Raw genomic sequence first — 23,576 nt, 5'->3', positions numbered from 1 at the left:
TATGAAAATATAGTCCAACTTCCACATGAATTTTGACACTTCATTTTTTTTTTCTTTCAAAGTATATTTATTGTAGCAAATGATGATGCAATACCATCGTTTTGATGTCGTATCCCTTTGCAATACCACATATTTATTTACATTGGATATGTATACTAAACTAATTAAGGAATTTGACTTGATAGTTGTTTGTTACAGTGGGGTAAAGAATGTGTTGTCAAGGCTTAAACATTATTATTGTTAGAGTGGATAAAAATCTCACATTGATTGGTAACGGATTGATGGTAAGACGAGTGACTTCAATAGTGAACACAATGAAAGAAGCAAGGTTGAATTTTGATTCAGATATGTGAAGAGGAGACATAATAGTCAGCGAGGATGTGTGAGAGATTGATCGTAGAGGTAGGGGTACTTCTATTTTGAATTGAGGGTCTATCGGACTCAACTTCTCTACCCCGTAATATGAAACCTGTGATCCCCATGAATTGTTAGAAGGTATCTATTGGAAGTGCAACAAACAAGATGAAAGTTCAGCAGAAGGTCCATCTTAACACTGATTAAGAAAACAGTTAATGATGCAATTAAGGCTGTTCTCAAAATTCTTTTTTTCCATAAAGTAGGTTGTTCTCAAAATTCTCAGTTAACCATATGCAAAACAAACTTGAATCTAACTCTGATACAAGAAGTTTATCATTCCCTTTCAATGAAGTGAGACTGTTGTTGAATAGGGAAGAAAAACCAAAATCTAATTGGTTCTGATAATTTAAAAATTGGAGCCTGCAGCTCTAAGCAGCAGCACCGGCAGCCTTCCCTTTCTTCTTCTGAAGTTTCTTCATGTAAAACTCAAGTTCCTTTCCTTCCAAGATGTAACTGTCAAAGTTCGTTGAAAGAAATTGTGTAAGAAAATGGAATTTGGCATTTTTCGCCAAAATATAATATACATAACAATAAGAGAATTCATACCCATCAGCACGACCACACTGGCCAGGTCGTGATGAGATTGCAGCCAATAGACGCCCACTAGCAAATTGCTCCTCAACATGTGGGTCAATCTTGCGATCCTGTTGCCTCTTTTCCAGCTTTCTTTGGACATGGTTACTCTTCTTCTCCTCTGCTACAGCCTCAGCCTCCTGTTTGGATCAACGAAAAAGAAGTCATCAAAACAGAGAAAGACTTCCATTGAATTTGGTTGAAGCTAAAGCTGCAACCTTTATTATAAAGACAGTTTCCACTTCTTTTTGGATTAGAACCACCAACAGCACAAACAGTAAAGAAAAAAACTCTTAAGATTAAGAATGTCCATTCATAATTTCCCAAAGACAAATAAAATAAAACTAATAATGGAATCATCGATAAAGAAGATAGTATCACATAAGCATGGAGTTGAAAAAAGACAATCAAATACCTCTCCTTCCTTCTTGGAAGCAGCAGTCTTCTTTTTGCGACCAATCTCAACTCCATAGTGCTGGAGATACCACTGTTTAAATGGAGCTGCGTCAACCTGAATAATTGCACTCTTCACCAGGGTTTGTGTCCTAACCAACTCATTGTTAGAGGCGTTATATACCACATCCAACAGACGAGTCTTCCTTGTAACAGCCTCGCTACCCCAAGAGAAATTCCCAGTATCCAATCTCAAAGCACGCCACTTCACATTACCTCCGCGGACTCTTATCCTTCTAACAGTCTTAGCATTTGGCACCAGCTTTGTGTTTGCTGGCTGTCTGCCAAGCTCATACCTTCACAGAAACAGGAGATACGGAGTCAATCTCAAAATGCAATCACAAAAAAGACAGATTATTCATACATAGCAGTCACTTTATATCAGAAATTAACAAAATCCCTGATCAAGTGAGAGACTACCGGATAATCAGAAGGAAGCAAACCAAATTTGCAGTAGTACACATCAGTAACTTTTCGTTTTAGTCATATCCTTCTTGTTAGTTAGTTTGAGTAATATATCAGCTGGGAAAAATGATCGGCGCATAGGCTTAAGTCAGTTAGATCCATCATTGTTAGGAACGGATCAATGAGATATCAATCCCCTTTTCATGTTTTTCTTCTCTTCACTTACAACTAAATTCCTTTGCTTTTTGATTTCTCTTCTACATTTCCTTCTCCAAAAAACCTTTCTTTTCTACATTTTCCCTTATTGCATCAGCCCATTCATTAGACTAACTCCATATCATTAGGCAACAAAAACAGGGAATCCCTGACAAAAGAACTAAACTTTGAAAGAACTAAACTTTAAAATTTCATCAAAGCTGCTTCCTTTATAAAACTTCCCTAAAGCCAATTGAATTGTTATGTTTAGTCCACATCTGTTACTCAGACTATTCAAAAATGCCAATCCTCCAAAAGTAGTGCAAATTTGGAGATTCCGATCAACATAGGTCCACTTAAACAGGTTCACTTAAACAGGTTCTACAACATTTTTGGAGATCACGAGCAATATACGTACACATCATTAACCTAAACTCCATAGAATTGGATGCATGTACAAATTTCATTATATTCAAAATAATAACGCAATATCAACGCATAAGTGAGGAATTACTAATAAAAAATAAAAAATGAGCAGCCTCCAGATCTACCGCTATACATCGAACAATCTGAATAAACTCTAAATCCTCAATCATGCTAAATTTTGCAGATCACGTTTATCCAATTATCAAAAAAATACATTGCTGCTTAAATATGAATAATTTGTACATACTTTCTCTTCTTCCTCCAAGCCTTCTTCTTTCCTCCAGTGGCACGTCTCTTGTGCATAGAATCACGAGAGATACCTATACAATATCACAGTAAATTTCTCCATTAAATTCACTTCGCTATTCCAATTATACATATTAAACAAACAAATTGCAGAATTAACAATATGAAATGATGAATAGATTCTATTACCCATTGTCGCCGGTGACGGAGGTCCTTAGGGTTTAGATTTTCTCAAAGACGGACGACGGCGCTACAAGAGCTGGGTTTTATCAGCTTATAAATTTAAACCCTAGCTATTTCACAATTCCAATTTTGTCCTTCCTTATTGCCCTTTGAGTTAGACGACATCGTTTAACACAGTTTTTTTTTTTTTTTACATTTTGGTTCTTATAGTTTAGCTATTAAAATATGTAATTACATTTAAATTATAATTATGTTATGACTTATGAGAAATAACCAAGTTATCTTTGGTTGGATGGTTGTTACGTATTATTTCATAACGTATTGTATTGTTTTAATAAATATAACGTTTCGATAAATTATATTGTATTGTTTGAACGAATACAATGTTTGGATATATTGTATTGTTCTTCATCGTTACGTACTGTCACAAATTCATGATTTGAATGATAAAACTAAGAGAAAAATAGGGTACAAGTGCATCTACAATGAATATATAGGGTAAAAGATGGAATATAATTATTAAATAATAAAGACAAAATGAGAAGATGGATCTTTTCGTTGTTACCTAAGGGTGGAGTCAAACTACACAATACAATAGAAAATAAATAACGTCAAAATAAATATTATATTTTAAGATCCAATACAATACAATACAATACGATGCGATACAACGGCTGAATTACTGATTAACTTTTGAGATTGTGCAAATTCCAAAATTCCAAGTTGAGAGCTTTGTTCCCTCTATTGGGCATCTTGAAAATGGGGTTTGCTGCAGTTAGTACCATTTCAATGGCTAATGTTTTTCTAAGAAGCTCTTATCATTATCAGAAAGATGTAAATTTGGGGTCTTGTATGAGAAAAGAAACATGGGGTTTTAATCTTTACTTGCCAAAGCTCAAGTACCAATCAAGAATCTCATTTTGCTGCAAGAATGAATCAATTGATTTTGAAGAAAGAACAAGTCCTAATGAGGTAAAGAATTCATGAACCTATTTCTTGTTTCTTCAATTAGCTGCTGCATATGCTTTGTTTAGTCCCAATTTGTGTAAATTGAAGTTAATATTGGGTTGAAGTTTCCAACTTTGGAACTTGTCAAAGCATAAAAATGAAAAGTTCCCACTTAGTTATCTGATTTAGCTATTGCATATGCTTTCATTTTGTTTGTTGTCATGTGATTAGGAGTTCACCGGTTTGAGGGGTAAGCCTCAGACCCGTGCATAGCGGGAGCTTAGTCCAAGTTTGTGTAAATTTAAGTAAAAATTGGGTTGAGTTTCCAACTTTGGGACTTGTCAAAACATAGAAAAGTGGGGAAAAAATCTATTAAGTTGCTGCAAATGCTTCATTTTGTAGCAATTTGTGTAAATTAAAGTAGAAATTGAGTAAAAGTTTCAAACTTTGGAACCCGTCTAAACGAAAAGAAGAAAAAAAGATTCTATCTTTGGATGTTAAATGTCCTTTTGGATTGAATGGAAGATAGAAATTGGCATTATGCAAACTTGGATTTTTGTTTTGAAAATTTCAAATTTTAGGACAGTATGATCTAATTGTAGATATAAAGATGCTGGCTTGGGATTTTGATGTGGGAAATCTATTTTGTATTCAATTCTGGCTCGTATTGTTGTTTTAGAACTCATGAGTTTAAGAGACTATGTGCCCGTTGCCTTGCAGAAAAGAAAGAATGAGTGAATCATATCTGAGGTTTTCAGTACTAAGAAGTTAGATTTATGCTGCAATGTTTGATTAGTGATTAAAGAACTTGCTAGCAGTACGAGATTGAAGATTCTCTCTACCTTGCCGCTTCACTCAATTTGTCAAATGTATAATCATACAAATTTATCTTGTTTGCCGACTTATAAGAACAAGTTTTTTTATCTGTATCTTTGTGCAAGTACTTAACATGCACAGGTTGAGTGTGGGGTATGGGATGATGACTTGAGAATTTCGAGTCTTCTGTATGGCGATAGGAGTAGAAGATATCTGGAGGACTTTGTAGTGTGGTGGCCCCTTTTCTCTTTTGTTGTAAAAAGGAAGTGCATATTTGAGACATCTCTAAGAAATTGCTTCAGTGCCAGCAAGAAACAAGCACCACTCTTGCTAGATCGAACAAGCGATTGTTGTTCCTTTATTCGTAATTCCTCCCGTGGACCACATTGGGATCTTATACACCTATTGCATTACTTTATGCTAAGGTTATTTAATGATATCATCACTAGTATGTATATCGACTATAAATTACAGATAGCTTGAAATCAAAGGCATATTAGCTGGCATCCAATAGTATAGGCTAAGCAACTAGGAAGAACTGCAATGGATGGAAGTTGTTCAAAGTAGTATATTGAAAGAACAATCAGCTTAAATGACCATAGGCCACATGGATGTCCAGATTGAGTCCTATTTTTCTCAATTTTGAAAGTGTTTCTTAAAATTATCAAGCTTTTCAAGAATATGTTTCTTAAAATGGAAGTTTCCTTCTAGTGATTGATGAATACCTTCTCTCTCTCTTTTTCAAATACTGAGTGAGTTGCTGAACAAAGAAAGGGCTGGCACTCGCTGGGTACAAGGAAATACACTTCATGCCATCAGGTTGTGATTTCAGTGAAACGAAATGGCTTGCTTTCTTAAAGTAGCTAAGGTACATAACATTCACTTGAAGTTCGGCTCAAAAGAATCTAATACTCCCACCACCTTTTCTTCTTCACCACTTGCTGATGTATGACGCCTTACAGCCGTATGTATACCTCAGCATGGATTCTGATTCATTAGAGTTGAAGAACCTGTCTGAGAAGCTATGCACCATTTCTATATTTAACTGATTAGTGGTGGAAACTTGAGAGTCTCACGATTCCATTGATGGAGCAAAAAGTTCGTCAGCCAGTGCTTTTCCATCAGAGAAATTACCAAGCGAAGTTCTGATGTCCTCACCCTTTCTTCAATCAGCAGTGTGTTAGCCACACATTTTAGCTGTAGCAATCGGTCACTAAATTATGAATTGTTAAATATCTGAATTTTTGACGCACAATTTTCTGTATCTGATTTTGCCTTGATATATGATTAGTGGAAAAAACCAAAACTCTTTCAGATGCATTGCTTGAAATTAGGCTGGTTACTTATATTGCATCTCCGTTACACAAGTTATCTAGTTTTGAAGTTTTCTGAAACTAACAATCTATTGAAAATGCAGGTCAAGAAAGAGATTGAGCAATGCTATGAATTAATACACAGGCTTGGTCGTGGTGTTGTGTATTTAGGATCTTCAAGGATGGGTTCTGGACATCCACACTACATAAAAACCTTTGAATTAGGGAACAAGGTTAGTCAACTTTCTCAAAGTTTGGGTGAAGTAATAGAAAAAGAAAGATGAAGTAGCTTGTATAAAAAGGTACTCTCTCCATTTCGATTTTTTCTGATTTTGACTTACACAGAGTTTTAAGAAAGTAAAAAAGGACTTTTGAATCATGTGGTCTTAAACTAAAGATATGTAGAATGTACCATGTCCTTTAATCTTGTGGTCTTAAACATGTCTGGTGGAAAGGGTGAATTAAAGAGTTACCAAAAAAGAAAAGGGACATTCTTTTTTAGACGGTCTAAAAAGGAATGTAAGACAAACAAATTGAAACGGAGGAAATAATACTATTTGGAGAAGAATCTGTGACTATTATTTTCTAAATACTACTTGTTCGGTAGATTGCAACCCTCTTAGATTGTACAACGTGGTCCGGGGCTGGGCCAGGCTTAATGGATGCTGCCACTCAAGGTGCTCTACAAGCAGGGAAGCCCGTTGGCGGGTTCAAGATAGGTAAAGAAGCAGGGGAATGGACAGCTACAAATTTTCATCCATACTTACCATCAGAGAGTTATCTTACATGCAGGTAAGCATAACATCAAATGCATGGTTTTTCTTATGTTCTTAGGGGCCATTTGGTTGTAAGCTGGTAACCAAGCACCATACTTGGTGTGCCGAATTTCATTCATAACAATTAAAATGCTACCAAACATGTCATTAGTTTCTTACACGAATAATTCACTTCGTAACCAACAATCAAAGGGAGTCCCCTTATAGCTTCTTGAGTTCATCAACTGTTTTGTACTCAGGTTTTTCTCCGCAAGGAAACACGGGTTGGTGGATGCTGTTGTGAGATGTAGAAGCTCTGAAAGGACAGCTGTTGTCGCACTTCCTGGAGGAATTGGTACCCTCGACGAGGTTTTTGAGATCATGGCTTTGATTCAACTCGAGCGAATTGGCTCTCAACTTCCTGTTCCTTTGCTTCTAATGAACTATGATTCATTTTATACCAATTTGTTGGAGTTCCTCAATGATTGTGAGAAGTGGGGAACTGTCTCTAAAGGTGAGGTTGAATCATTGTGGAAAATTTGTAACAATAACTCGGTAGCTTTGGATTATTTGGCTGAATTTTATGGTCTTTCAACTATAGAAACCAATAGAAAAGATTCTGAATCATCAGAACATTTAAGAATTAACCATGGTTAATTCATATGTCAATTGTGACTTTAATCTTTAAATGTTAAGGTAAAATTGTTTGGTTCGGTGTAAACATCTGGTGCTTATAAAATTTTACTATACATTATTTTTGAATACTTCGATTATCGTATTATTTAGTTGTAGTTACTGTTCAGAATGTTTGTTATTCTCTTTTTGGATTGTTTTACTTGAGTTGAAGGTCTACCGGAAATAACCTCTCTATATCTGAGGTCCTTGGTAAGGTCTACGTACACTCTACCCTTCTCAAACTCCATTTTGTATGTTATTTGTATACATGGTGTTTGAGAAGAATTTAGAGTATTTTCAAGAGTTTGAGAAGAGTTACCGTATAAATATCAAGGTCATTTTGGTCTTTTAAGGATAATATCGAAGTATATTGGACTATATAGCTAAATACAAGTATAAAGTATTCCAAATCATATCCAAATTTCACATATATAAGGTAATGATGCGATCCTATTAAATCAGTTGTTACATAATAAGACATTTTGTTGATAAAGTTAATACGATACAATCAAAATGAACATTGTATTCACGATCCTCAACTGTGTAATCACATCAAACAACAAGAGGAGACACCTTCATCTGCGATCGCCGCGGTCAACTTTCGACCGCGGCGACGTTCCCGTGCCTCAGCCGCCACGGTGCATTCATATTTAGAATCATAATCTAAAAATTGGAATTTTTTCTTGGATCGTCGATTTAATTGAGGATTATTAATATCTCCATAATGAAGAAATCTACCATCTAATTGTCCTCCATAATATCCTAATTGACCTCCATTATATCCTAATTGTCTTCCATAATCAGATTGATTAACAAAAAGATTAGTTGAACATTCACCAAATTGAAACCAACATAATTCTGCTTTTTTCCCTGCTTTTGATAGCCTTTTTAGAAGTAATTTTGGATCCACATTTCCAGAAACTTCAATCATCCCATTTCCATTCATTCTAAAATTTGTGATACCTAAAACAAATTAAACAAAAAAAACAATATCAATCGAATTCAGAATTTAAATTCAATATGTGCAATCCTTAAGTTGTTACTCACGTACGATTCAGAGTACGAGAGTCAAACTATCTAATTTTGTTTCAAGAATCCAAACACAACATCTTTAAGTTTTTTGAAATAAAATTTTAAATATTTAGGAACACCCATAAAATGTACTATAACTCACGATTCAAATTAAAGGTTAATTTTAACTTGATGACATAAAAAATTATACAATATTAATGGAAAAAAAAAGAATATCCAAAAAGTATGCTATTCAAACTCACATATATTAACATAGAAAAAAAATAAATTAGAAGTGTAAATGTATATACCATAAACATTTTTGAAGACTTTGGACACAGTTTTTTGCCATCCTGAAGTGCGATTGTTCACCCACAAAATGCAAGTCTGTTTTAAAAATATAAAAAAACATTTGAGAGAGTAAAAAAGAAGAAGTATAATACATACATAATTAAATAAAAGAAAATGAACTTAAAATTTAGATAAAAATACCACAAATATAGTTTTTGTGTGTGAACATACCAACAACAACAACAATAAAAAATACAATGTAGTCTCATACATAGGCTCTGAGAAGGTTAGGATGTATCCAGACCTTATTTTTACCTTTGTGAGGATAAATACATTATTTTCATTCCGAACCTTTAACATAGAAATGTAAATGAAACAAGGAAAAATGATGATCCTCAAAATAGGAAGATAAACAAATTTGTGTATACATACCATGAATGGATAACTTTGCATCATGAATTGATGTTCCAATGTAGAGAAGGACATTCTATTCATGTAAAACTTTGAAATGATGAATTATTATTTACTGTAAAACAATTAAAGAATATTGGAAGATATTTATAAGACAATAGAATTATCAATTATCATTCTTTATATGGAAACAAGATCCTCTTTATCCACAATAACTATAAAATTTCCAAGATTTCGTATAACATTTTGGTGTGGGAGTATAAAATCATTGGATGTTTAAAATTTACTAGCCAATTAATTAAGAATCCATGCCTCGTAAATCCATTAAAGAAATTAAACTCATCATCATGCCAAGAAATTAATCATTCTAAAAACTCGAACCTGATCATGTTGCTTCTTAAATAGGTAATAATACTCACACTATGCGTCCATGCCATGCATGTGTATTTAGTATACACATTTTTCATTAAATTATGATTAAATAATATGTACTACGTAAAAATATATTTTTAAAACAGTTTTTACCCTATGATAGAATGAAAATCTCCAAAGATATACTAAATTGCTCTTGTAGCTATTTTTGGGCTAATTTTTCTTCCCATTTCTTTTTGTGTTATACTATGGATTATTTTATTTCCATTTTAGTAGTGAGATAACTAATCTTCTTCTGAAAGAAAAAAGATTTATGTCATTTATTAATTATTGATAAAAAGAAATCATCGTTTAAGAAAATAAAAACATATCCAGAAGAATCTTCATATTAAAGAATTGGATTTGTAATTTATAATATCAAATTTTAAAAATTAAAAAAAAATCTCCTCACTCTTAATATTTTGCAAAAGGATTTAATTTTTTATAATATTAACAACTTCATTTTTTTTACTCTATAGGTATAGTATAACACATGATAATACTCTCAAAGTTTTTTCTCCATATAATTAGCACGTGAACCAAACGATTAAAATTGAATTTTAAGGGAAACGAAAAAGAAAAATTCATACGGTTAGTTATTTTTAAATCCTCACATATATAATGGTGATTTTTTTTTATACGAAACAATTGACATGTGATATATCATACTCTATATGTTTTGCATATAGACTCTTAGAACAAATAAATTTAAACCAACGATAAAAATAATTCTAGTAATGAATAAGTTCACATTTACAACAAATAAATACTATTAAACTACAAATATTAACAAGATTACTGTAACTTACGATTACAATAACTAATTAGAAGTATTGATAAAGAACAATATTAGTTATAATAAAATAATTAATTAAAAATCTCGAGTTTAAATTACAAGAGGAAAAACTCAAATTGGTAGCGCAGCCCTAAAAAGTGGGCTTTGCAACACATAAGTTCCAATACAATTGAGCTCTTAATACAATCGAGCTCCCAATACAGATACTGAATAAATGGATTTAATTTGAGTCTAGTTACATAGTCTATTGCAATTACTTATATGCCCTTCTGTAGAATCTGACTAATAAAACACCGGCGGCGGCGCAGCCATGGGATAAGGTGGGTAGGGTGGCGGAGGTAGGCCGTAGTATCCGCCGTGCTGGGGCAGAGCAAACCTGGAGTGATTGAAATTACGAAATGGTCCTTGATTTGAGAATCCATTAATTGGGGGTTTTGGAGGTTGTGGAGGAAGAAACAAATTGCTTGAACATTGACCATATTGAATCCATTCTAATTCTGCAGATTTGCCAGATTTAGCTAAATTTTTCATTAACAGAGTTGGATCTACAATCCCTGATACTGTCACTTTTCCACCTTCTGACAATTTGAATTGACGAACTCCTGCATTTAACAATAACATATTCAGTGTAATCTTATCAGTAGTGATGTCTGACAAGGATAACAAATACGGAGTACTAATAAGGAGAAGTTGAGAGTGAAGTAGTCTCGGCCTCCTCACAACACTTATTACTTACTAACATTAATTCTACTCTAATTCTCGACTTTTATATTTTGACTATCTAAGGTCATTATTTTCAATAAGGTGAAGTTGTGTCATGTCCAGTCTAATCATCTTCCGTTCAACCTCTCACACTTCTTTATTGACTTCTTTCCCTCATTTTATCTATCATGAAAGTCATTCTCACATATTTTCATATAACTTCGTTTCTAATTACAACATACTTCATTTTCATATGTCTAGACGTTAATCTCGTTAATGAAGGCCAGTCTCATCATTTTTCATATAATTTTTTTCTAATTAATATGCTCATACATATATCTAAGCATTTTTCATATTAACTATAATTGGAGTGAAATTTAATAATTTTAAAAATAAGATAAATGCGTGTTAAAACATTGGTGATATAAAAGTATACTGGAGCTAAATCTATTAAATTAAGTATACCGTACCGTTAGTGCTTCTCAATACTCTGTTGACTGCCTTTTGCCAACCACTAGAACGAACTTTAATTTTAATTACACAAACCTGCAACAAAAAAAACAAATAAAGTTTACATCAATCATATGCAATATTTTTTTTACATGAAACATATAGTATATAAATATGAAAAATTACTAAATTACTGATTCTTAATAACGTGTTTCTCAGTGTATGATGATTTGAACTATATGTTTGATATGTCGAGTAGGCTTTGAGAAAGACAATATATTATGGCTTATTCTCTTTGTGAAAATCCGAGTAATTCATGAGATATTGGAGATAACTAGTGAATACTCGATGAAAGAAATTTACCATGAAAGCAAGATTGGATTCATTGGGACGTGGAAATGGATCTGATGCAAAGCAATCACTTACAAATCGAATGATGAATTTTAATGGCTTCATAGATCTTCAACTTCTTTTGATAATGTTTTGTTAATTCTAAGAGATTAATTAGCATAGTATTATTAGTATTACAATCTTATTTTGAGACAAGATTGAATGAAAAAGGGAATAATTGATTCTCTCTTTTAAAATTAATTATTTTGTGTATCCTACAAAATTCTTCTAAGACATATTTCCATTTATACATCCCTTCAAATCTCTTTTCAATCATCTTCTTATTTTGGAAATAGAAATGTAGATATCTTCTCCTATTTCATTCTGAAATGCTTTAGTTAATTTGGGATTAGAGGCTCACAAAAATAAAATAATTTTAAGGTAAGACGTGTGTATTATACATACATTCATCAATAATCATAGTATATATTCACTCTAATTTTTAAACATACTTCGATTTGTGTAAACACCAAATGCAGATAAGTATAGCGTTACACTCAATTGTCCCAGAACAAGTGTGCCACTGGGGTAAATTAACGAGGTACTTTCTCAACATCATAAGCCTAAGAAACAATTCACCATGAAAATGGATTTGAACCTTCAAGGAGATAATTATAGTCCCTAGCAAAATTGTTTTGTATTAATAAAAGAGACACGGCAAGAATCATCACTCTTAAAGCAGGATAAAAGTAAGTCGATTACAATTTACAAAACTTGATAATAGTGCCAAAAGGTTGAAAACCACATTTTGTTGCATTTCTTCACTATCTAACCGGAGCCATGTCGACGATTTTTAAGGGACTGGCAGAAGAATGAAAAGGATTCCTTGAGCTCATTTGGTAGAGGTAGTGATAAAGGAGCAAGCACACCAAATTGCTGCCTACTATTGACATTCATGTGAGATGTAAGTGCTAATGCAGGTTGCTGCTTGTTAAGACCTTCGATGATGAACGAAAATGCCCCAAAGGTGAGACAACTCTGTAATAGAGCCTGAGGTGCACCTGAGAAACATCATTAACAAATAGAGATTTATTAGAACTCTAGTTTACAATAAGGGATGGCAAACACTCTAGAGAAATCAATTGTAAATCCATTGAATGAGGAGACGAAAATGACTAGATAAGTTAAATGGGAATGAGGTTAAGAAATTCGAATATAGAAACCTTACAATGAGCAGCACTTCATGAACTTGTATATAATTTAACAAGAAGTAAGAACTCAAAGAAAACAAAGAAAGATGCTTCTATAAATCAAATAAGGAGAATTTAATTTCATAACTGAAACTTATGTGCACTTCACGACATCATTGAAATACATGAATATCACCCAATCTAGCTATTTGCATTTTTTGAGCTTAATCATGGGTACGATAATGACATGCTGGAGTAAATCTACATATTGAAAGAAACAGTTGTACAATGTAACCCCCCCTCCTGCTCATCTTTACTTTTTCACATTCTTGCCTTCATAATCACTCAATCCGAACACATTTTTCCAATTCATTATGGGGGTGAGCCTGGTGAATGGTGATATCTTTATATCTCCCAGATTCCCACCTTATTTAACCAGAACCCGGAGCTATTATTTGCAGCCCTAAAAGTTCTACACTCATGCAGTAAGTATTGGTCTTTGTAGCTCTAAATGCCTAGCTGTGCTCTTAAAAACTAAGTTAATCACAACTTCTCCATGACATACCCCATTCACCATTGTTCCCCCTAACCACCACACAACCTACTTGAAAACATCCTTAAATTTGTCATGTCAGTCACGCATGCTACTTTCTCCAAGCCAATTCAGCTGTTGCCGCTAAGAAGGACCATAGGTTTGGGATTGATAATGGTAGTTAAAGAAGACACTAGGCTAACGACAATAATCGAAGAAGTTTACACCTTTTGCACTATTATCAAATGAATACAATTAGACTTCATGGTTTTATTCAGGTTTGAAGGAGCACTGAAACACAGCAAGCATGTATAACCATGATAGTATTTGTTTTTATCTGCACTTGTTTGGGACCTCTAATCATTTGAATCCACACCTAGAATGGCAATTAATAAGACTTCCAGGAATTGTGAATTAAAAAGGGAAGGTATAGCCCTCATAATTATGGTATAAAGTTGGAAATGTTTGAAGTACCTGGAAAACTTAGGGCAAGACCAGTGCAACATCCAGCTACTCCAGCATTGATAACTGTAGAAAGAAGAGAAAGTCAATGGAAATAAAAGGTGTTTCAACATCTGGCTGTTCAAAGTGTGTGTCATACCATCATCTTTTCCCCGTAATCTCTTCAAGAAGCAGACAACTAAACTATGAACTCCAGATAAAACTGCAAAAGTCTAGACCACAGAAAGGAAAAATGAACCAAGTCACAATTTGACCGATCAAAAGAGGGAAGCAGTAACAGTGGTTACACTGTAGTTTGCCAAAAATATCATTAAGGCATTGAGCAAGGATTGAAATACCTTTGCCGAAGCTCCTGCTTCCCCAAAGGATCCTTTAAAGCCTTTCTTCTTTATCAATCCTGAGCCTGCAACAGAACGTTGAGCAAAACTGAGTACATCACCAAAAGATTTCCCTTGCACTCAAAGAATTCCATTTATGATCCCCAGAAGCTATTTAATCTTATAGAAGCACAGTATTGAAAGAAGGGCTCTCCGAAATGCATGGTCGACAGTAGCAACAGAAGGATGTTATTAGTTAAAAGAAATCTACATAAACCTAATTCTTAGAAAATATGGACTACACAAACAAACAGAAGAAATAACAAACAACTTCAAAATATAGGGCGGTTGACGCTCATTACACTTGGAGAAACTAGAGGTTACCATAAAAGGAAAACGCATAAGACAGATTTTGTAGTCAGTCATCAAATAAAGTAAAGGATGAAGAAGATACAAGAAATCAGTAGTCGAATTCAGAGCAGCCTTCACCTGTCACACTTATAATGTACTAAAATACACAACTATAGTCCATGTACGCCCTCCAACAATCATACAAGAGTGAGAAACAGACCATCGCAATAGAGCCAAATACAATAATTTGCAAAAGCACAGATTCCGTCTCACGAGAGACTGCGAGACTCCAACAAACAAAATGCTGAAGGTGAGCATAAAGACTGCTATATCAGGTTAGCTGCAGCACTGCACAGGTAACAGGTTGATACACAATTCTACAATAAATATCTAAAACTGGTACCAATATAGATTGTCAAATGTATAAAACAACAAAACATTAGCTTCATTTAACTCCGAGGAGAACACAGTCCCGAAAATAACAATCAGAAGTAACTCATTTCAACTATTTCACAAAAAATCCAGCTGAACTAACAAACTAACCAAATTGCACCTATTAACGAGTCGATAATAAACAGATTGACGGAGGAAAATGCATAAAACAATAAAAAAGATAAAATAGGTTTCAGATAACTCCGTAGAGAACACAGTCCCGAAAATAACAATCAGAAGTAACTCAATTTCAACTATTTCACAAAAAATACCAGCTGAACTAACAAACTAACCAAATTGCACCTATTAACGAGTCGATAATAAACAGATTGACGGAGGAAAATGCATAAAACAATAAAAAAGATAAAATAGGTTTCAGATAACTCCGTAGAGAACACAGTCCCGAAAATAACAATCAGAAGTAACTCATTTCAGCTATTTCACAAAAATCCAGTTGAACTAACAAACTAACAAAATTCCAGCTATTAACTCGTCGATAATAGACAGATTAACGGAGAAAATTGCATAAACAATTACCGTATCCAAAAATGGATCCCATGAAGGCTCCAGCAGCAGAGTCACCGGCGAATCTAAGGAGGCAGACAACAGGACTAGACGGAATCGCTGTGGTTAACGCATCAGAGGTGAATTGAGGATTCTGGCCGGGTGACGGGTTCGCCACCGGACTTGTTTCAACGTCGGAATCGGATTCAGAGTTCGGTGAGGTCGCCGGCGTCGCCATTCTCAATTTCCAAATGCTAAACCCTAAGTTTTGTCAATCTAAAAGTTCTAAGATATTTTTGCGGATTTCATTTTGGATAGTACCCAAATTGTTCTGTTAAACAGAGTGTCACTCCTAGAAACGACGCCGTTTATTTTCTATACTTAGGTCCAACTCTATGTAAAATGTGTATTACTTTGAGTATATATCAATTTACGTGACACTTTTTTTTCCATCAGTTTCAAAATAATATCTTTCTTAAACTTAGTACTCATAATATTTAACTCCAAATTTCTCAAAAACATATTAACTATGAGCAAGTGTCAATTAGTATTTCATACTCAAGGTTGAAGAATTTAGTGGTCAATGAAATATGTTGAAATTATGAGGTCTTGTGTTTAACCCCAGCGCAAGTTAAAATATTAGGAGATTTCTTCACACATGTTTAAAGTACGAACTTATTATTAATACATTAATGAACAAAGTTAATCGATATTTGTGTCAGAAATTCATTGCTTACATTATTGCGAGACAAAATGGACATCGAAAACTTCACGCAACTTTTATCGTGTTGCAGTTAATTTACACTTAAAGCTATTTTTATAACGGAAAAGTCACTCAAAGTTACTACGTATCAAAAGTCACTCAATTTTGCTCAAGTATCAAAGAAAAAGTTTCAATTTAGTTCCAGCTTCTAGCTAGCTCAATCAGTGAGCTGGAGTTCCATTCTTTCAATCTTTCCACCAGAGCGCTAAGTAAATCGCTCTTCGGATTGAGGTCCAATTCATCTCGTAGGCTTTATTATAGAAAGTATACTTGCATAAAGTTGAATGACTTTTTACGATACTTAGGTACACATTAGGAAACATCAAGCATTATTATTAACAAGCTGAAGAAACAGCTCACAACAAACGTCAAATCTGGTCAATCAAGTCTCAAAAGAATGATGAAATCAATAAGAATACAACCAATTCATCCCTAAATAAACACTAAGGTGTGATCAAAGATTAGAAAGTTGTCAGCAAAGTCCCAAGCAGGGTCTTCGCCTGTTTCCATAGTTCAATCAAATATGTCTCATATGTGTTCTTGATAAATGGCACCAAATTCTGCTCTCCATGATTGATCATCATCGTACTCAGAATGTTGGATGGTGTTGTTGTTGTCATTGTTTGCTACATCAGAGTCTTGCCTGTAAATTGGCGGTCTCAACGCTGCTTCTGGCAATCGGCTCTCAGCAAGATACTGTTTCATTGTTATCATCTCCATCTTATGTTTTCTCTTCAGCTTCTCTATTTGCTTCTTCAATCTCTCATTCTCTTCCTTTGATTGTGTAAAGTTCTCCTGTAAAAAAAGTAAAGAAATGTTTGATCAAAACAATGAGTTATGTAATTGAATAGACCGGTGTGTGTCCATGTTTAAATGCAAAATTACCTCAGCAAGTGAAGCTGTTTCCTCAGCTTCTCTCAATCTAACAAGAAGTTCTCCTGCAGCATGAACAGCTTCAGCAGTGTCTTTAAGTTGAACTCTCAAGCTTTTATTCTCCTTTTTCAGCATTTCCCTCTCTCTTTCCCTTTCCACTCTCAAAGCTGAGAGCTCCGCAGCAAGAGATTTGGCAAAACGAGCACCATGACCTTTCTTTCCTGCTTTTGCTGCAGCATTTTTCACATCTTGTATCCCTTGCAAGATCAACTTATGCTTCTCAGCTAAGTCATTGTACTTCTCCTGTAATTCTGCATAATGCTCAATTATTCTGGCTTGCCCAAAGACCGATCTTTTGAGGGCATCATCCAACTCATCTGTGCATTTCTTCTCCAACATTAATTCCATTGCCACCTTTTCTGCACGCTGGCGATAAGCCTCAAGATCAATTCTAAGCTCATCAGTTAGACAAATCCACTCGCTCTCCATTTCAGTCCATCTTTCTCTTTCCTTCTCAAGTTCTTCACCAGAACTTGTAGCTGCATATACACCACTCTTTCTCAGCTGCATTGATTGTGCTAACAAAGAGGATCTGGTTCTTTCAATTGATTTATTTGTAGATGCTCCATCTGACTTCAATTGGGACCTTAGGCCTCCAATTTCTTCAAGTAGTGCTTCTCTCTCAGCCATATCAAACATTTTTTTCCCACCACAGTTTTCCACATTGCCCTGAATTTCTTTAGTTTCATACTTCTCTCCTGCAGCTTCAGGCTCAGGACTTTCATCATCCCACTTCAGGAGCTGAAGCAAACCACAAGGCGCAAGTAAATAATAAGAAAAATGGGAAAAAGCTCAACTCCAATAAAAGAAAGCTAAAAACAGCACTCACCTTTGGGATGTTGGGTGATTGACTCCCATTCTGATAGATTAGTGAAGCTTGATTCTCATTGTCGTGGAGATCAACAACATCGTTGCCACAGTCAACTAGAGAACTCTGTTCTTTTGTGCATTTACAGTGTGCTAGCTGCAAGGACAAGATTCATAATAGATGTCAAACTTTAGGTAATTTTCTGTCATATTGAAACAAATTACTAGAGTGAAAGAACTCTTACTAGTTGGTTTAGCTGCTCAAGTTTGTCTGCTTGATCCTTGCATACACTTTCAAGCTGCTTCTCTCTCTCTAGAGCTTGGAACAAAACTTTCTCCGAATCCTGCCAAAGAAGGTAGAATAACATTTAACTTCAACATTCACAATGAGCTAGCTAATAAAAGAGACTCAAGCAACTCATTTTTATACTTACTTGTTCCGTACTTGCCCCTTCCATGGGGACCATCCATGTCCCAGTGCTATCCTTAACAACACTAGAGGAAGTTGCTTTCGTCTTGCACTTTGGGCACAGAAATGAAGTGGCTACAAAAGGAGAAGTTTGTCCTTCTTCGGATGATGTTTGAATAGAAGCATTTGCCTTATCATTTGACATTGAGCTTGGGTTCACTGCCAAATGTTCAAAAGAGAAGGAAACTAAAGATTTATTTGATGCGGAATTCCTTTGGTGATAATCAATGATCTCTAGTCCTCTATGTAGACTGGCAGCCAAGGATTCAGTTGGCCCAGGAAATATTCTGCTGGACCTCAAAGAAGACTGGACAAGGTCTTGTTTCTGTGGTAGGGACGGCAATTCAGAACTTTTGGAGGAACATTGAATATTATCTTCACTGGAGATAATTAAGCTCTTCCTCTGCATGTTCCGAAACTTTGGGGACTCAGATAACACCGGGCCCGGAAGATCAGCAGAATGGCGAGATGGGCCGATTGAGATGCTGCTACAGTATTCAGGCTGCAGTGTTTCCATCTCGTGGTCAGCATCAAGGGTCTCCTCCAGTATCTCTTCTGAGTTAATTTCTTCACCTTCACTTTCTTCTGAACAGCTGATATAGTGTTCACTTTCTCCAGATGAATACTTGAGAGAGTTTGAGTTATTTCCACGTGAACCACGTAAGTTATCGATCTGGAGCTGTAGTTCTTTTATATCATCCTCATTTATGTGAACCTCTTCTTCTTCACGCTCATTATCTATGTTAGGTAAGATCAGTGAACGGTTAAGGCTCACTCTCAACTGATTCAAGCTTTCACGTACATTTGGTCCTCTGAAGGATCCATAGTTGCTTCCGACTGAAATGCTTGCACTTGACCGAGCTCTTATAAGCTCTTCCTGTAAGCAATAAAGTCAGATACAGTTTATGTTCTAGAGGAATCGGATGAGCAGCTGCCCCAGTGAGACAAGTGAAAGTACCTTCAATTGGCGAATCTGATCACTCAGGCCATTAACATCGTCTTCTGTTATTTCATTTACCAATGGCTCATTTGGTATGAGTTTCACCCGTTTCCCAAATCTCAGAGTGCTTACTGTTTCACTATTATGCCTGCATAAATGTTCCTCAAATTAGTGGCATTTAAAAGATTTTAAGCATCTAATGTGCTAGTTTCATGCACGTCATAGGTAACAGAATTTCTGTAATATTGAAAAGCATGAAGCATCTCTGTAGTATTTATACAGAAAAACTAAGTGAGTTGAAAAGGGAAATACTTGTTTTCTGGGCTGATAGCACATATGACGGAGAGTTTAGCATTCCCTCCAAGTGATTCTCTCATTAAATGAGTCAAAGTGGAACTGCTGTACGAAACATCCTCAAGTTTCCTGGACTGACTCCTTTCAGAGAGGACATTAACCAAATGCCTGCACCAGTTTAAGAAACAATTAACTAGCAGTAACATGCCTAAATAACTGGAACTCTATTATATTTTCTTTCAAAGCATAACACTTGTGTTATACATCAATGATAAATAGATTTCACAGAAAATATGGCCATTTTTTACAGTAGATTTAACATTTATGAGCTAATTTATGAACAGACTATCAACTCCTTCCTTAGAGTCACTTATCAAGTCCTCTGCCTACACTTTTGGCTTAGCATACAGCACGAAGGCATCACTTTGAGAATGCAAACATTTTGAAACTTAAGGCAATAATGTTGGCAAATGGCAATATAATATGTAAGAAAGTTTGAGTGCAAAGACAATAAACATCAAATGATTTTTTAAGTCTACAGCCACAACATGCAAGAACAAACAGTAAAATGTATGTATAAACCATACCCGAGCAGTGATGTGGACTTCTTTACGTACTTCCCTTCCTTAACAAACTGTTTACCGGCATCATCAGGTATATTTTTGTCAAATCCAGCAAGATCAACAAGGCTCATTCTGCTCATCTTTGAGCTACCAAAACACGTTGATGAGGACTCCTGAAGCAATATTGTTTTATTAGGCACTTGAAAAGATTAAAGGTCTTCAACTATGAAGATAAAATTTTAGAGTGAGAAATTAGAAGGTAATATGAATTCCGGGGTTTGAAAAGAAGATGAATGTATAAAATTTCTTCCTGACAAAACACACAAGAAAAATGTATAAAATTTCTTCCTGACAAAACACACAAGAAAAATGTATAAAATTTCTTCCTGACAAAACACACAAGAAAAATGTATAAAATTTCTTCCTGACAAAACACACAAGAAAAATGTATAAAATTTCTTCCTGACAAAACACACAAGAAAAATGTATAAAATTTCTTCCTGACAAAACACACAAGAAAAATGTATAAAATTTCTTCCTGACAAAACACACAAGAAAAATGTATAAAATTTCTTCCTGACAAAACACACAAGAAAAATGTATAAAATTTCTTCCTGACAAAACACACAAGAAACCAGATATCATTGTTGGAAGATACCTTGCACCAGGACTCAATGACGCAGGTAAAAACAATATGGGACCTAGAACTCTTCGAATTGATGCTCGTTGATCCAACTTTTCTACTTGAAAGGCCCTACAATTCAAATGCAAAAGAATAAGAAACAATAAGACAAGTGAAAGCTAAAAAAGCATTCTGACAGAACTACAAAATAGTTCAAAGAATTATGATAGGCCCGTGCACCTTAATCAACATTTGGGATACGTCCTCATAGGTAGACACATATTCCTCAGTTATGTTCTCAACATAGAATCCAACTCTTGGATCATCCATTATCTGGAATAACCAAAAAGACGAATCTTCAGCATTCTATTTTTCATATAGTGAATAGCGGCTAGAACAATATTGTGTTCCAAGATTTGCAACTAACCTTTAAGTTTCTCTGTGTAGGATCAAGTAGATCCCCAATGTGTTCATCATATATCTGGAAAGAAGAAGTGTGACATGATTGGACTTGGAACAAGTATGCATCATATGTGAGGAAGGGTAAATATTTAAAATACATACCTCTAGGAATGAGCAACGACACTGGTAATTTATCTGTTTACCTTCAGAGTTCTCTTGCTCCTGATCAATCAAGGAATTATCTAAATATCAGAAATGTCTTGACAGTGTTCAGTTTTAATCTTTGACTGGATAAGGAACTTACCTTTTGTATGCTAGAAAACAACGTCTGGAAAATGCGCGGCACAATGCCTTGAAGACCATTAGGTGATGGAACTTCAACAATGGAACTAGGAGGTCCCCACATTGTATAAGTCTTGCCACTTCCGGTCTATCACCAAAAGAATCACTTCAGCCATCAGATACAGATTTGTTGTGACACAATGAAAATGAAACATTACAAGTAAAACTAACCTGTCCATAAGCTAAGAGAGAAGTGTTGTAACCTGCCAATGCATCCTTAACTAAAGGGGCACCAACCGATTGAAATATGTCTTCCTGTTATCATGAGAAAAAACAGCTTAAATAAGAAAAATCCCTCTATTATTTGAACCTTGTAACATCAGCATTCAGCAAAATCAGAGCCCTCTTTAATAAAAACAAATAAGCCTCTAGCCCAAACTAGTAGGGGTGGACTATATGTATCACTCTATATATTTTACAATTCTATTTGGATCTCTTCATGTAAATTTAATACTTCTCTAAAACTAGAGGGTCTAGATCTCTCACTTACCTCTATTTGACTAATGTAAGTGTAACAACAACTAAATTATTCTAACTAGACACTATGGGTTATTGCCTTTATTTTCTTCCATTGCTCAACTCTTAGCTAAGTACCCTCCTTAATTACAAACATCAGACATTAAAATGAAAAGGATTATGACACCAAATGAACTAAGCACCATCTAAAAGCACAATTGATTCAAAAAAGCTTGCAAGGCAGAAACTTAGGAGTTAAATTTACCAACCTGATTCGAATTTGAACCAAAAACCATGTCAAAGTTAAACTTTCTATCAGCAACGCACACTGAGGTATCAGAAACTTTGCGAACAGCTTGGCTTCCACTCTCAATACCATTAGCAGGCCTAATCCTTGCAACAACCTGTCAAACACCCAGCATACAGAGCACATACAGATCATTTATAGCTCAAAAAGCACAACAAAAATGGAAGAAATTCAGTAAAACAAGGGAATAGATAAACCCACAGTCCATAAAATCCTATTAAAATCTCAATAAATACTAGATTTGAACCCATAATTTTAACAGTATTAAGTTTAAATCCTGAATTCACCTCTTTCCTCGACCACCTAACTAAAATCAGCAAGGATTTATCATTTTACCTTAACTGGTGGATCAGGAGCTTCTGATGTTTGTTCCTGTGCAACAGATCTGGTGAGTTCTGCCGATACATCACTATCAATCGTCTTCAAGACGGGTTTTTTAAGTATCGAACTTGTAGGTAACAACGGTGGATCACTGATCTGAATGTTGGGATCTATAGGAGCAACATTTTCACTGTTCATTTTGTGTTTAAATCGGCTTGAACTCAACTTTTTCTTAGTTGAAACTGATTTTGGAAGTAGATTTCGGAACGAAGAGGCAGAAATGTTGCCTAAGAATCTGTTTTCTGACATTTTTGAACTAAGAGAGAGCGTGATTTTGACGGCGGTGGCGGCGGAGGAGAAGAGAAAAATGGAGAGGAAGAATTTGAATGGTGAGATTTGGGGAATTTGAGAGACGTTAAAAGATGTATATTGTGAAGAAATATGACCGTTACTTGATTGAGATTTTAAATGTTCAAATTGAGAGAGGAAATTGACCAATTTATCCTCTTAATTACACTATATTTTCAATTGTAGGATTATTTTTTTTGGGCCTTATATAGATGTTGGGCCAAGACCTATGTAAAGTAAGGCCCTCTAAGACTTGATGAACTTAGAAATAGCGTTAACTGATCACTTTTTGGTTTGTTTTTTAAAATTGCCAATGTCATCGAGTTTAAGTTTCCATGACAATGTCTCGGAGTTTCATGTGGGCTGTGGAGCTTAAAAACTCCATGATAGTGGCTATTTTTTAATTGTAAAGAC

General features: G+C 34.9%; 4 protein-coding genes across 4 annotated transcripts; 1 reads left to right on the top strand and 3 right to left on the bottom strand.

Moving 5' to 3' along the window:
- Positions 1 to 557: 557 nt before the first annotated feature.
- On the bottom strand, positions 558 to 3,013 carry LOC102593985 (40S ribosomal protein S8-like). Its single transcript, XM_006346106.2, has 5 exons — positions 2,905 to 3,013; positions 2,717 to 2,789; positions 1,406 to 1,739; positions 964 to 1,130; positions 558 to 870 (listed from the first exon to the last, which is right to left on the bottom strand). The coding sequence occupies exons 1-5, from the start codon at positions 2,906 to 2,908 to the stop codon at positions 786 to 788; spliced, it is 663 nt and encodes a 220-aa protein (XP_006346168.1). The 5' UTR covers positions 2,909 to 3,013; the 3' UTR covers positions 558 to 785.
- A 559-nt stretch (positions 3,014 to 3,572) lies between these two features.
- LOC102593661 (probable cytokinin riboside 5'-monophosphate phosphoribohydrolase LOGL10) lies at positions 3,573 to 7,393 on the top strand. The gene is made up of 4 exons (XM_006346105.2): positions 3,573 to 3,870; positions 6,080 to 6,208; positions 6,583 to 6,767; positions 6,991 to 7,393. Exons 1-4 carry the CDS (start codon positions 3,658 to 3,660, stop codon positions 7,385 to 7,387), a joined length of 924 nt encoding a protein of 307 aa, XP_006346167.1. The 5' UTR covers positions 3,573 to 3,657; the 3' UTR covers positions 7,388 to 7,393.
- A 5,048-nt stretch (positions 7,394 to 12,441) lies between these two features.
- LOC102593338 (mitochondrial import inner membrane translocase subunit TIM22-2) lies at positions 12,442 to 15,920 on the bottom strand. The gene is made up of 5 exons (XM_006346104.2): positions 15,629 to 15,920; positions 14,330 to 14,394; positions 14,131 to 14,203; positions 14,004 to 14,057; positions 12,442 to 12,868 (listed from the first exon to the last, which is right to left on the bottom strand). Exons 1-5 carry the CDS (start codon positions 15,831 to 15,833, stop codon positions 12,636 to 12,638), a joined length of 630 nt encoding a protein of 209 aa, XP_006346166.1. The 5' UTR covers positions 15,834 to 15,920; the 3' UTR covers positions 12,442 to 12,635.
- A 750-nt stretch (positions 15,921 to 16,670) lies between these two features.
- LOC102592999 (kinesin-like protein KIN12A) lies at positions 16,671 to 23,219 on the bottom strand. The gene is made up of 16 exons (XM_006346103.2): positions 22,830 to 23,219; positions 22,456 to 22,590; positions 21,902 to 21,985; positions 21,693 to 21,818; positions 21,551 to 21,610; positions 21,414 to 21,467; positions 21,227 to 21,319; positions 21,023 to 21,118; positions 20,389 to 20,537; positions 19,820 to 19,969; positions 19,526 to 19,655; positions 18,533 to 19,444; positions 18,344 to 18,442; positions 18,121 to 18,255; positions 17,244 to 18,032; positions 16,671 to 17,153 (listed from the first exon to the last, which is right to left on the bottom strand). The coding sequence occupies exons 1-16, from the start codon at positions 23,121 to 23,123 to the stop codon at positions 16,887 to 16,889; spliced, it is 3,573 nt and encodes a 1,190-aa protein (XP_006346165.1). The 5' UTR covers positions 23,124 to 23,219; the 3' UTR covers positions 16,671 to 16,886.
- Positions 23,220 to 23,576: the final 357 nt, after the last annotated feature.

This window comes from Solanum tuberosum, unplaced genomic scaffold, assembly GCF_000226075.1.
Source record: "Solanum tuberosum cultivar DM 1-3 516 R44 unplaced genomic scaffold, SolTub_3.0 scf00076, whole genome shotgun sequence".
NCBI lineage: Eukaryota > Viridiplantae > Streptophyta > Magnoliopsida > Solanales > Solanaceae > Solanum > Solanum tuberosum.
This window is presented reverse-complemented; position numbering and strand designations above follow the sequence as displayed.

What these genes read in the sequence shown, in the direction of transcription:
- LOC102593338 (XM_006346104.2), bottom strand. Translation starts at nt 15,833, where the DNA reads ATGGCGACGCCGGCGACCTCACCGAACTCTGAATCCGATTCCGACGTT. An exon ending in ATTACGGGGAAAAGATGATG is followed by an intron (nt 14,058 to 14,130) that starts GTATGACACACA and finishes TTCTTTCTACAG; the next exon opens with TTATCAATGCTGGAGTAGCT. An exon ending in TCTTGCCCTAAGTTTTCCAG is followed by an intron (nt 12,869 to 14,003) that starts GTACTTCAAACA and finishes GATGTTTCTCAG; the next exon opens with GTGCACCTCAGGCTCTATTA.
- LOC102593661 (XM_006346105.2), top strand. Translation starts at nt 3,658, where the DNA reads ATGGGGTTTGCTGCAGTTAGTACCATTTCAATGGCTAATGTTTTTCTA. An exon ending in AAAGAACAAGTCCTAATGAG is followed by an intron (nt 3,871 to 6,079) that starts GTAAAGAATTCA and finishes TTGAAAATGCAG; the next exon opens with GTCAAGAAAGAGATTGAGCA. An exon ending in CCTTTGAATTAGGGAACAAG is followed by an intron (nt 6,209 to 6,582) that starts GTTAGTCAACTT and finishes CTTGTTCGGTAG; the next exon opens with ATTGCAACCCTCTTAGATTG.
- LOC102592999 (XM_006346103.2), bottom strand. Translation starts at nt 23,123, where the DNA reads ATGTCAGAAAACAGATTCTTAGGCAACATTTCTGCCTCTTCGTTCCGA. An exon ending in TTGGTTCAAATTCGAATCAG is followed by an intron (nt 21,986 to 22,455) that starts GTTGGTAAATTT and finishes TCATGATAACAG; the next exon opens with GAAGACATATTTCAATCGGT. An exon ending in AATCACCCAACATCCCAAAG is followed by an intron (nt 18,033 to 18,120) that starts GTGAGTGCTGTT and finishes GGTTTGCTTCAG; the next exon opens with CTCCTGAAGTGGGATGATGA.
- LOC102593985 (XM_006346106.2), bottom strand. An exon ending in CTTCCAAGAAGGAAGGAGAG is followed by an intron (nt 1,131 to 1,405) that starts GTATTTGATTGT and finishes TGATCCAAACAG; the next exon opens with GAGGCTGAGGCTGTAGCAGA. An exon ending in CAGTGTGGTCGTGCTGATGG is followed by an intron (nt 871 to 963) that starts GTATGAATTCTC and finishes GAACTTTGACAG; the next exon opens with TTACATCTTGGAAGGAAAGG.